This window comes from Entamoeba dispar, genomic scaffold, assembly GCF_000209125.1.
Source record: "Entamoeba dispar SAW760 scf_1105229460617 genomic scaffold, whole genome shotgun sequence".
In the NCBI taxonomy this organism is placed as follows: Eukaryota; Evosea; order Mastigamoebida; family Endamoebidae; genus Entamoeba; species Entamoeba dispar.
In genome coordinates this window covers 1,826-13,723 of record NW_001854282.1, presented here as the reverse complement: position 1 = coordinate 13,723, position 11,898 = coordinate 1,826, and the positions used below count along the sequence as shown (strand labels likewise).

The following is an 11,898-nucleotide window of genomic DNA, read 5'->3' as shown; positions in this document are numbered from 1 at the left end:
TATAGTAAAAATTGTGACTCTAGGGTTAACTAGGGTATACTAAAAATAGATATATTATAAATATACTATATTTTACTATACTAGTTATGAGGTCGTTACTTATTGTCCCAATATTTTATAGTCTAATTCTCGTAAGAATTCGGGAAACGTCATCCTAACGAGATCTTAGATAGGGTTAGACCTACATTATAGTTAAATTATAGTTTAATAATAAACTATACTAATATTTAATGACCCTACCATCTAGATATGGTCATATCATAGTTTATGTACGGTATTAAAACTGATAATAGACCAGACATTTTTGAAAGTAGTGAAGAAACGGAAATAGACGAAAACAATGCTACGCTTAAGGATTTAAATATGTTGTTTTCTGACATTATAGAATTATCTAATAAAGCTGATATACTTTCACATGGTGTTAGTATGTCTTTTGGAGAAAAGCCATTGTATACTCTTAATAAGACTATTATTACTCATTTAGATATTATTAATGAATTGAAAAATGACATTAAAAAGATGGAAAAGAAAAACAGATTAATTATAAGTAAATTAAGAAGTGAAGAGAGTAAAGAAAAAGAATTAGAGAAGAGAGTGAAAGAAGAGACAAAACCAAAGAGAAGAAAGACCGAATTATTATAATTCAATTAATTGAATTAATTTATTTAATTGTTTTCTTTTTAGAAAATGTTATTTATTTTTTGTTATTTTTTTCTAAAAATAAACAAATTTGTTATTTAAACGCATAATTAGAAAAAGCATTCAATTAAAGTGCTCAATATCTGGTTCATAATAACCAGTACGTATGAGAGTTAAAAGATGAACCAATGGTTTAGAATCAAGCAAATTAGATTCCACGTCTTTTATTAAGAAATCAAGCCACATCATTAAATATTTAGTCCGAAATAAATTATATTCATGGTCCCAGATACGGAACCAGTAGACAAGACCATACAAGACTATTTCAGCTGTCTCGTCAATAGCCCTAGAGAGTTGTTCTCGTACTTCCTTAGCTGTGGCTTGAATAAGAACTGAGAGCTTGAACTTTGGTTGTGTATATTGCATTGAATGCCTATAACATTATTAGCTGCGTTTAAATAACAAATTAATGGCTGATATGAGGTAGGATATGAGGTAGTAGATAACTTTAAACTATAATTAATAATAAAAATATAATAAGATAAAAATAGAAATTGTCTGTTTTGTCTCTTTGTCTGTCATAATTGTCTGTCTGTCTGTTTGAATGCCTACCACATCTAGATATTTAAACGGATAAGTAAAAGCAGATAACAACATGGAAATCGAAGATAAAATAATCAGCACGAAATTGAACAAAGTCAAAGTGAACGATTTGAATGAATTTTTCGCAGATATGTTCACGTTAAAAGATATTTGCGACGACTTCGTTGAATTGTTCAAAAAAGAAGAAAGATACTATTTGAACGAAGAAAAATACAACGAGCTGCTAGAAGAAGAAACCATAACACTCGATAGTATACATCAGCTGACAAATGAAATAAAAGAAAACTACCAAGATATAATAGATGCGTTTTATGAAAGAAGACTCCATAGAATGGAAGCAAGAGCAATGAAAGCTTTCAAAGAGATCGAAAAGAAACCAAGACAGCCAAAAGAAGAAGATGATTAAAGTTAATTAAATTCTTTTTTTAATATTTTGTTTAATTAAAATTAAATGAAATAAAAAATAAATAATAAATTAATCTTCAAAATCATTAACGAAATTGAAGTTTTCCAATAATTCCAATAAACCTCCAAGTTTATTAAAACGTTCGTCTTTTCTGCAAGAATCGACGAAACCTGTAATGTAAAAGAAGAGAATATCACTATAATTATAGTGAGTCTCCTCGAACCTCCTCATAAAATACATGATAGAATAGATAAGACATTTTGAGTCTAAATCTATAGTATCATTGTCGAGGAGACCTTTACAGGTTTCGTCGATATCTTGCACGATACTTGAAAGAAGAGGGAACATGAAATGAATTAAAAAGTGCAAACTATAAATAACAGGTAAAACGTGTACTCCACAGATAAACAGACAATTCTAAAATTAAAATACTATAAAAATATTATAATTATAGTAAAACAGACACTTAATATCCTCATACAGTCATTTAACAGCCTCATACAGACAAATTAGAAAATTCCTACTATTATAAATAGAAAACTATTATAAACAAAACATAAAGAATTGATGTCACAACCTCAACAAAAATATTACGAATTCAAATCTATGCATGGCTATGTGACAATAAACTTAAAAGATAACAATAAACCACCATCAAAAGAAACAATAAAAAATATAATCGAACAGTGGTGTTCAACACGAAACAAAAAAGCGCAAATAAAATACATGGCACTGAGTAAAACGACCAAAGGACCAAACAAACACATACATGCATTCTTTGAACTTGAAGAAGTAAGTCATGTAAGAAAAAGACCCTTTGTTCAACTAAATAATGAACAGCATTTCATGAAATTTGAAAAGGTAACCGAAAATAAGAATTACGATGGAAGCTTCAGACCAATTATTGAATACTTAAAGAAGCAAGGAGAGCGCCATCCAGAGAGTGAAGCTGTATTTGAAGAGATGGGGAAATTAGAAAGAAATAGAGGAAGACTCGGAGATATAGATATCGGTAAAGCTCTCAAGATGCCAGACTTGGAAGAAGCTCACGCCTATTTGAAGAATATTAGTCTAAAAGGTTACATGAACAATGTAGCCAAATTCGATACTATGTGGGCACAAGAGCACAGCGGAGATAATACAAATAGAATAAAAATAAAACTCCAGCCGTGGAAAGAAGACAACCCCGTAGTTAAAAACAGCAGAATTTGGCTCAGCTCGGCTTTAAGTGGAAGAACAAAAAGAGTCAAAACATTAGTCATAGTAAGTGACACCAAGATGGGGAAGACTGAATTCGTAAATGATTTATTAAAGAATTTAAAAGTAGACGAATTCAGAGGAAGATTCATGATGGATGGCCACAACGAAAGCTTAAAGTATGATATACGTCTATTCGACGATGCTAATTTAAACGATATCATATGGCCAGAATTTAAATCGTTAATTAGTACCAGAGGAGAACAGATTACAATTAATGTGAAATATTCACACGCAAGAGTAACCTCTATTCCAACAATACTCGTACTTAATCCAGGAAGTTGGAAAGCACTCCAACAAACAGCAAAAGAGTATGAAGATTTCGATTGGCTAGAAAAGAATTCCGTCGTACTATTTACTAAAGAGAAATTATTCAAAGAACCTCCACCTAAACCACAAATAGAACAAGATAAGAGTAAATATGCTGGTCTAGATCCTAAATTAGTAGAAATGCTATTAGAAAACGAAATAGAAGAAGATGTAGAATTAGATGATATGGGAGATGACACTATAGATGATTTAGATGATGCAATATACCAACTAGAACAAGAGAGTCTACCTCCTCCTATAGTATTAGAACAACCATTAATAGAAGAAGTACCATCAAAAAGAGTAGCTGTAGATGATCACGAAATACAAAAGAGATTTTTCGACTTAACAAAGAATACAATAACAGAAGAAGGAAATGATAAATATATAACAGTTCAAAGTGGAAAGAAAATAAGAATAGCTGATGAAGATAGTGAAGAAGAAGAAAGTGAAGATGATCCAGATGCTTTAGCAAACAATTGGAATACAGGTAATTTTTAATTAACTGTTTTTTATAATTCATCTTTTATTTTTTATTCAACATGAGCTATTGGCATAGACCTAATGTATTTAGAAGACGTTGGGGTAGTTACGGAAGTATAAAAAATAATTGGTATTCCAATAACTACTCCTTAAATTCAATAAATGATAATTATGATCCTGATGCAGGAGATGAAGATTATACAGAAGAAGATGATGTAGATTTACATCCTAATATATATACAGAAAATAGTTATTTTGATCCAGACAATGAACCAGAACGAGCAAATAAACCAGACATAATAGACGAAGAATACAATAAAACAGAAGAATCTCTTTTTGATGATCCAGATTATGAAGAATATAATAACGAATTTGGAAATATTGAACAACCAAACGATGAAGAAGAACAAACTATAGAAAATGAAGAAGAAGATACTCAAGAAGAAATTGAACCAACATATGAAATAGTTAATCCAAATAACCCAGAACAAGTCTATACTTACGATGACAATACAATTAAAATACTTGATGGTATTATCGACATTAACAACGATCAAGAACTAATTAACGTACTCAATCAAGTAGACCAAGACATTAAAAACAATAATAGAATAATAGAAAACGATAATTCAGAAGAGCTTATAAATGACATTCCTATAGTAATTACAAATGAAGAAGATAAGGTAATACTAGCAGACAATATACAAGAAGAAAGAATACCATCAATACTAGAACAATTAAAAGAACAACCATTACAAGAAGAAATAGAAATACATAAAGATGTTAAAGATCCTGATAACTTTATAATACCACCAAAACAATACAAAGAAATAAAACCAATGGATGATGATGAAGAAGATGAAAAGAATAGAAAAAGATTTAGAAAGTTAGATGACTTCTTTAATGATAATTATAAGAAAAGAGGAGATGATAGTTCTTCGGATAGTGAAGATAATAGAGAAGATGGAAAAGGTAAAGTTAAATATCAAGCAAAAAGACCATTTGAAGAAAAATTAACATCAACATTCTTTAATCCACCTAGAATTAATAACTTACCACCTCAACAACCAATACAAGAGATTGTACCATATCAACAAATAATAATTAAACCAGAACAGAAAAAGAAAAAGAAGTCTCCCAAGAAAATACAAAATAATGATGACGTCAACGGTAATAAACCAGACGACGATTCTAAAGGTATAAAGATTAAATTGAACGAATTAGAAGAAAGAGAATTAGTATTAAAAGAAGCTAAACCTGTACCAGACTTTATACCTTTAGAATCCGTCGATATACCAAATGAAGTAGAAAATGAAGAACCAATACTAGAAGATGATGGACAAGAATTAGAATGGTATGATGACCATATGCCAGAAGAAATAAAATTAGATCCTGTACCAGAAGATGCTAAATATTGGCAGAACTTTAAACATAATTCAGAAAAGAAGAAAATAAATTATCCAATTCAATTAGTTGATGATAGAACACAAGGTAATTTAGAAAGACAAGCTAAAGAATCAAGAAAACTCCAACGAAAAACAAGAAAACAAGAAAAGATCAAAAAGATGAAAGATCCTATAAATAAAATAACAGAAGTAAATAATTTCGTTAATAAGAAAATTAAGAAGTACTTAAAACGCCATCCTCTATTAATAGAAGAAGAGATTCCCGAAGAACTTATCGAACGATGGCAAGAAGAAGCACTTCACGATTACAATTATAGATTACTAATGTTAGAATCAGAAGTTATAATTGTACAACAACCACCTACTACAAAAAGAAAAGAACCAATCGAAGAAAAAGAACAAAAAGAAGAGAAACCAGAAATAGAAAAAGAAGAAAACGATTATCCGTTAAATCTAATTATAGAAGAAGATAGTGAAGCAGAAATACCTGTAGAACCAGTAGAACCATTAGAAGATCCTCAGTTCGACTTTGCCACATCAACAGTTGGCGGCGAAGAGAAAATTAGAACTAGATAATTGAGTATTTAAAGAACCCTTTTAATCTGTTTAATCATACCATGACTACAAGCATCAGAGACATCATAGCCGACTTTGCACTCGGAAAATACAAAGAGATGTGCAATGATGAATTAATAGACACAATAAACAGATTAATGTATATAATAGACGATGACACAACAACAGAAGAGAAATTAGCTCTAAAGAAACCATACTGGAGCTTGGTATATAGAATAGCTAACAAAAAAGGATTGATGTGGGAATTGCCAAAGAAAAAGAAAGAAGAGAAAGAACAAAAAGAAGAAAAGAAACCATACAAGAATAGATTCATTATAAAAGATAAAAAGGCTGAAGAGACAAAACCCAAAAAAGAAGATAATTAATTAATTTAAATTGTAAACATGATTTTCGTTCGGTTTATTTTCAACAAAAACTTTACGTCCATCAGGTCGTGTATAAACCTTAAAAGTATCAGGATCAGTTGGACTGACTTTTAATAAAACACTACCCCATTCATCTTCATTTTCAGAAGTACCAAGTCCTTTAAGATAATTAAATCCACTGCGATTAGGATCATCAGGATAAACCAATCTATCACCACCATCACGATTCCACATATAATGATTTCTCATGTATTCAATAAGATTACTCTTCTTCTCAAAGTCACTAGCTTCAAACCATCTACGACCACCTCCAATACGCTGATGAGTACGCATACCATAATTAATTTTATGATAATAATCATCATTACTACCAGTACTTAACTCTCTAGGAAGTTGAAGTTGTAATAACTTAGCATAACGATAAGCAGCAGCATGATCAATACTTAAATCTGCTCTAATATGACGCCTCAATTCATCAGGGAGTTGTTCATAAATAAAAGTAAGACGTCGAGCATTATATTCTTGAAGATCATCAGGAAGTAAATCACCTAGAGAATCAGGGAACAATTCAAATTCATTACCATTCTTCAAAAGCTGATTTTGATATTTAGGATCAATAACAATACCTTCACTTTCAGCAACATAATGTTCAGGTGCATAATATCGTTCACCATCTTTCTGAAGAACTCTAGCAGGAACAAAATGTAATTCATCACCTATAACAGTAGGAAGAGGAATACTACCATAATCACGATCATCTTCATACAACTTACCCAACTCTTGTTCAGTAAAAATAACATGAACATAATCCTTAACCAGAGAAGGATCATCAAGTAACATTTGTTTAATAGCATCTAAATCTTCATTTTTAACATCTTTTCCTTTAATACACTTATCACGCATATATTTAATATTATCTTGTGTAGTATTCTTTCTAGTAGGAACATTATCACGATTTAAACGATCCTTAACACCTTTATACAAATCTTTTCCTCCTTCACCAGCAGCAGCAGTAAGAGCAGTTCCTAACAAACTACCACCAACTTTAATACCTTTATCAAACATAGTCCTAATTAAAGAAGCATCCAATTTAGCTGCAGGATTATTCTTAATAACATTTTTCAAATCTTTAGGGAAACGTTCAGAAATATCCTTAACACGATCACCAATAGTATCCTTAACATCTTTCCACCAACTATCCTTCTCCTTACTAGAACCTCCCTTATCAAACAAACTATCTGTTCTATCTTCTATCTTCTTTATTTCTTTATCAACAATCTTACCTAAATCTGGATCATACTTATCATCAATCTTAGATGGTTTCTGTGTAGGATTATTATTAGGATTAGTAGGTCTTCTTTGCTCAGGTCGAGTAGGCTGTCTAGGCTTCTTTTGATCAACAGGTTGTCGATTTGGATTAGTAGGTTTTCTATCTTGTACAGGTCGTTTATTTTCAGGACGATTACCAGGTTTATCCTTTTGAGAAGGTCTTCTATCTTGAGTGGGTCTCTTATTAGTAGGACGCTGAGGTCTATTACTATCAGGCCTTCTAGGTTTAGTCTCTTCATGCCTCTTATCATAATCTCTGTTATACCTTTTATCAAATTCATTCCTCTTATCACTTGGACTTCTATCATATACACGTTGATAAGTATATGGCTTCTTATTAACAAATTTATAATTACCATACCAACCACGAATAGAACCATAACTACCATACCGTTTCTTATGTAAATTTAAACGTGGAACACCGTATAAGTCAAAAAACATTAAATTATTAAGTTACTAAGTATTGAGTTTAAACATCAAATCCCATGATATTGACAAGATCCTGGACAACAACATAAACGTGAAACAGAACCATCATCTCGAATACAACCATGCATGCAACAACATAAAACAAGTAAAGTAAAAAGAATGAACATAAGGAGTACATCATGTAAACAACTCATAATTAAAATATAAAGATTAAGATACAAATAAATTAATTAGGAATTAATACTTTTACTACATCTAATACTTCTTCTATACCATCCATAACTTGGTTTTGTCTTCTACTTTCAATAAAAGCAAAAAAGCATGAAGCAATAAGCAATACACACGAAAGTACTAACATAACAACTTTCCTAATTACATTCCATGTACTATCTTTAAACACTTTTTCAACACAAGACTCAGAGTGATGACAATCACTGCTTTCTGTTGACATATTATGAATTTTTAAGTTCATCTTTATATTCAAATGATACATACACGTAATAATTGTCCTGAAAATACTCATCAAGTAGAATTTTCATTTAATGTTAAAAAAAGAGTATTAATAAAAGAAAATAAAAGGTTTGGAATAGATACAACTCATATATTTTATGATTTATTCAAAAACACAAATTTTAATTCCTTCTGTAAATGTTTTAAAAGAGTAAAAATAGATAAAGCATTAGCAGTATTATCCATATCTGATATTAAAATGAAAGAAATAGGACTTAACTTTCCAACTGTATCAGTTTCATGGTTCCCTACATATATAAAAACAGAAAATGAAACAACAACACCCGAAGCTCAATTAAAAATGATTCAAAATAGTAGTCATATACAACAACAAATATATTACCCCGGTGGAGCATTTCAAATAACAACAATTATTAAAGCACAAACTATTCAAGAACAAAACTTTTATGGACCAACAAGAGTAGAAGGTTTTTGGACTTACGATGAAAATTATCCTTTTTGGAATCCTTATACAAATGAAAACGTAACTATCCCATTTTATCCTTGGTATATTATAGCAGTAGAAACAACAAATAAAACAAAAATAGGAGAAGAAAATCAATTAATAGATTTCAATCTCCAATGGTATATAACATGCTCCTTTGATAGATATATCTGCACTCCAACAGAAGATGAAGATATTGAACCTAATCCAGACATAACACTAGTAGATTTAAACTATACAATTACAAACGATGACATTAATAATAGAGAAGACATAACATTAGAACCAAATATACATGAAGCTTATGAAAAAGTAACTTTAAAATTTCAACCAAAACAAAAACAAGTAATAACACTTCAGATAACAAATAAAACTTTAAATTAATCTTTATTATTCATTTAAATGTCTTTAGTTTCTAATACAACTCTAACATTATTAAGAAAGGAAGACACTATAAACAACACTACATACAATCTTCATATGACAATAGATAATCCAACTATAACAACAACTAACAATGGAACCATTCAACTAACAAGTGATAACTATATTAATAATATAACATTAAAAACTAATGTAAAACCATCAAGTCAAACTAAAACAGTAACAATTACTGAAAATACAACAACAACCATTACACCAGATAATAATATACCTTACTTAGATTCAGTAATAGTAACTACAAATGTACAACCAATAGGAGCTTTAGTAACTAGAACATTCACAGAAAGTGGATTCTATGAAATAAAAAGACCACAAGACTATTACATGAGTCAAGTAAACGTAACAATAAATATACCTCAAATAAATGGAATAAATTACTCATTAGATGACTCATCAACTTACGATCTAACACCACAAGGAATGACAATAAACGAAATACAAAATACAACACAAGATACAACCATATTCCCAACAGATTTAACATACACAAACAATGTAGCACTACTAAAACCACTAGGAACATACACAATAAGAATTGACACAACGGGAGCAGGAGATATAACAATAATAAAACATAAAGATGGAGGATTACAAATAGAAGAAGGAGCTGATGGAAAAACTTACGGTTTTTATCCAGAAAAAAGCTACTTTTATTTAATTAAAAATGCAGATACTATAAGACTCATGGATCAAAACAATACTCATATGTTCTCAACTACAATGAAAGCATATTCAGATACAATGGACAGTCTCTTCATAACAGACTCTTTATTATTAACAACATTTAAAACAACCTTTTTCCCAACTTACTAAAAATTAATTAAATTATTATTACTATTTTAGTTTAATAATTCTCTAATAATGCTTGTCCATCATTACTATTAACTCCAGTAACAAAGCTTTGTAATGCCTTAACAACTGGATAAGCAACAGAAGCTTGATAAGTACCACTAACAGTTAAAACACTACCAGCAGCAACATCAACAGCAGCATCAGCTCCGGTAGCAGTATTTGCATACATAATAGCAGGTGACTTAGTAGTAGTACTTCCTACAGTAGTTAACAAATCAGTAGTAACAACAGATTCAGCTGTACCGCCACTTTGATTAGGAAGATTCACTCCATAAACAATAAATGGTTCAGAATAAACAACAAGAGTACTTTGATCAGTTGCAACATTAATAGCATGTTGAGCATCATTACCATTACCACAAACAAATATACTGAAATTATAACCAGTAACACCATTACCCATTGTCATAGCAGTTCCAAATGCAATCATAACACAAGACAACTGAGTAGTAGAACCAGCTGGAATATTAATAGCAGTAGCAGCAGTACTTTGAGGAATAACATGAACATTATTAGTATCAAATAAAATAGCATCAACCTTACTAGCACCAATGGTATACATAATCTCATTCAAATACATCTTAAGTGCATCAACAGTCCATGAATTATTAGAAACAGAAGTAACTCCTCCTGTATTTTGCACTTGTGTAGTATAAACTGGATTACTAACTGTAACCACTCCAGCATTATTCTCAACAGTCATTGAAGCAGGAATCATAGTATTATTTGTTCCACTTGCAACAGTACCAGCATTAGTTCCAGCATAACCAAGTGAATTAGCATTAGGAATTGGAACAACATCAAGTGTACTCTTTCTTAATCCTCTAAGTGAAACAACCCATGACCATGTTAAATTAAATACAAGTGTTTGGCATGTAGCTGTTTGATTACCTAAAAGAACAGAAAGAAGGAAATCAGGATTCCATGCAGCATATAAAGTAGATTCAGTCAATACTTCAGCAGTCTTAACTGTTGGAAGATAAATACTCTTCTCTTGAAGTGATGAAGCAATAAGTCTTCTTGTAATACCCCATCTTGCACCTGGATAATATGCTCTACTTACTGCACTAGAATATGAACTCACTTGATATGGTCCAGGTACAATTGGTACATTGGTTATATTCTGTCCTCCTTCTGGATTGGTTACTACATTAGCAGTAGCTTTATCAATACCATTTCTATCCCATGCAGTAATAACATTAGGGAAAGTCATTGCAGCTTGACCAAATGTATTATATACAATTTCAGCTGATACTGAAACACCATCAATTTTAAATTGATCATACATTCCAGCATAATGTTGGAAGAATTCAGTACCACAAAGCAACTTAGTTACATTACGTACTGTAGTTGCTCCATTAGTATTAGCTGGAATAGCTAATTGTACAGTCTCAGTAGCATTTAATACTACTTGAGTACTGTCTCTTTGTTGGAAGGCAGCTTTTAAATTACCTGCCATACTAGATTTTAAATTACGTCTTGCACGAGGTGCAGTTGCTCTTCTTGCTCTTCGCATCATTTTAATAAATTATAGTTTCTTACTATTAAGTTCTTATATAGGCCGAAGGCCATTTGTTCTTAAGATCTTTCTAAACAGACCACAAGAGAACGGCATCCCCTTTAAGTCGTAAAGGGACCAAAACAGTCACCCAAAGTAGTGTAACGGATAAGGGTGAGTGTGTGTTCCTCTTTATGACTTAAATAGTGGGAGGAGTGATCATAAGGTCTCTAAGAAAAATTTATTACTTAATTAGTATAATACTATATACATCATTGATGTTCTATTTTTAGTATACCCTAGTTAACCCTAGAGTCACAATTTTTACTATATTACTTATTGTCACA

At 30.8% G+C, this 11,898-nt stretch overlaps 9 protein-coding genes across 9 annotated transcripts, besides 10 other annotated features; 6 read left to right on the top strand and 3 right to left on the bottom strand.

Moving 5' to 3' along the window:
- The first annotated feature begins 40 nt into the window (after positions 1–40).
- Positions 41–75: a sequence feature (AT_rich).
- Positions 76–267: 192 nt separating this feature from the next.
- EDI_081110 (uncharacterized protein) lies at positions 268–642 on the top strand (the record flags this gene model as incomplete). The annotated part of the gene is made up of 1 exon (XM_001737415.1): positions 268–642. One exon carries the CDS (start codon positions 268–270, stop codon positions 640–642), a length of 375 nt encoding a protein of 124 aa, XP_001737467.1.
- Positions 514–626: a microsatellite.
- Positions 632–742: a sequence feature (AT_rich).
- Positions 743–762: 20 nt separating this feature from the next.
- On the bottom strand, positions 763–1,065 carry EDI_081100 (uncharacterized protein; the record flags this gene model as incomplete). Its single annotated transcript, XM_001737414.1, has 1 exon — positions 763–1,065. One exon carries the CDS (start codon positions 1,063–1,065, stop codon positions 763–765), a length of 303 nt encoding a protein of 100 aa, XP_001737466.1.
- Positions 1,066–1,153: 88 nt separating this feature from the next.
- Positions 1,154–1,189: a sequence feature (AT_rich).
- Positions 1,190–1,194: 5 nt separating this feature from the next.
- Positions 1,195–1,242: a microsatellite.
- A 52-nt stretch (positions 1,243–1,294) lies between these two features.
- On the top strand, positions 1,295–1,648 carry EDI_081090 (uncharacterized protein; the record flags this gene model as incomplete). Its single annotated transcript, XM_001737413.1, has 1 exon — positions 1,295–1,648. One exon carries the CDS (start codon positions 1,295–1,297, stop codon positions 1,646–1,648), a length of 354 nt encoding a protein of 117 aa, XP_001737465.1.
- Positions 1,649–1,650: 2 nt separating this feature from the next.
- Positions 1,651–1,722: a sequence feature (AT_rich).
- A 344-nt stretch (positions 1,723–2,066) lies between these two features.
- Positions 2,067–2,101: a sequence feature (AT_rich).
- Positions 2,102–2,374: 273 nt separating this feature from the next.
- On the top strand, positions 2,375–3,715 carry EDI_081080 (uncharacterized protein; the record flags this gene model as incomplete). The annotated part of the gene is made up of 1 exon (XM_001737412.1): positions 2,375–3,715. One exon carries the CDS (start codon positions 2,375–2,377, stop codon positions 3,713–3,715), a length of 1,341 nt encoding a protein of 446 aa, XP_001737464.1.
- A 41-nt stretch (positions 3,716–3,756) lies between these two features.
- EDI_081070 (uncharacterized protein) lies at positions 3,757–5,679 on the top strand (the record flags this gene model as incomplete). Its single annotated transcript, XM_001737411.1, has 1 exon — positions 3,757–5,679. The coding sequence occupies one exon, from the start codon at positions 3,757–3,759 to the stop codon at positions 5,677–5,679; it is 1,923 nt and encodes a 640-aa protein (XP_001737463.1).
- Positions 5,472–5,543: a microsatellite.
- A 250-nt stretch (positions 5,680–5,929) lies between the features above and the next one.
- Positions 5,930–5,972: a microsatellite.
- Positions 5,973–6,044: 72 nt separating this feature from the next.
- EDI_081060 (uncharacterized protein) lies at positions 6,045–7,814 on the bottom strand (the record flags this gene model as incomplete). The annotated part of the gene is made up of 1 exon (XM_001737410.1): positions 6,045–7,814. The coding sequence occupies one exon, from the start codon at positions 7,812–7,814 to the stop codon at positions 6,045–6,047; it is 1,770 nt and encodes a 589-aa protein (XP_001737462.1).
- Positions 7,815–8,286: 472 nt separating this feature from the next.
- On the top strand, positions 8,287–9,141 carry EDI_081050 (uncharacterized protein; the record flags this gene model as incomplete). Its single annotated transcript, XM_001737409.1, has 1 exon — positions 8,287–9,141. One exon carries the CDS (start codon positions 8,287–8,289, stop codon positions 9,139–9,141), a length of 855 nt encoding a protein of 284 aa, XP_001737461.1.
- Positions 9,142–9,237: 96 nt separating this feature from the next.
- EDI_081040 (uncharacterized protein) lies at positions 9,238–10,014 on the top strand (the record flags this gene model as incomplete). Its single annotated transcript, XM_001737408.1, has 1 exon — positions 9,238–10,014. The coding sequence occupies one exon, from the start codon at positions 9,238–9,240 to the stop codon at positions 10,012–10,014; it is 777 nt and encodes a 258-aa protein (XP_001737460.1).
- Positions 10,012–10,054: a sequence feature (AT_rich).
- On the bottom strand, positions 10,046–11,572 carry EDI_081030 (uncharacterized protein; the record flags this gene model as incomplete). The annotated part of the gene is made up of 1 exon (XM_001737407.1): positions 10,046–11,572. The coding sequence occupies one exon, from the start codon at positions 11,570–11,572 to the stop codon at positions 10,046–10,048; it is 1,527 nt and encodes a 508-aa protein (XP_001737459.1).
- Between the last annotated feature and the right edge of the window lie 326 nt (positions 11,573–11,898).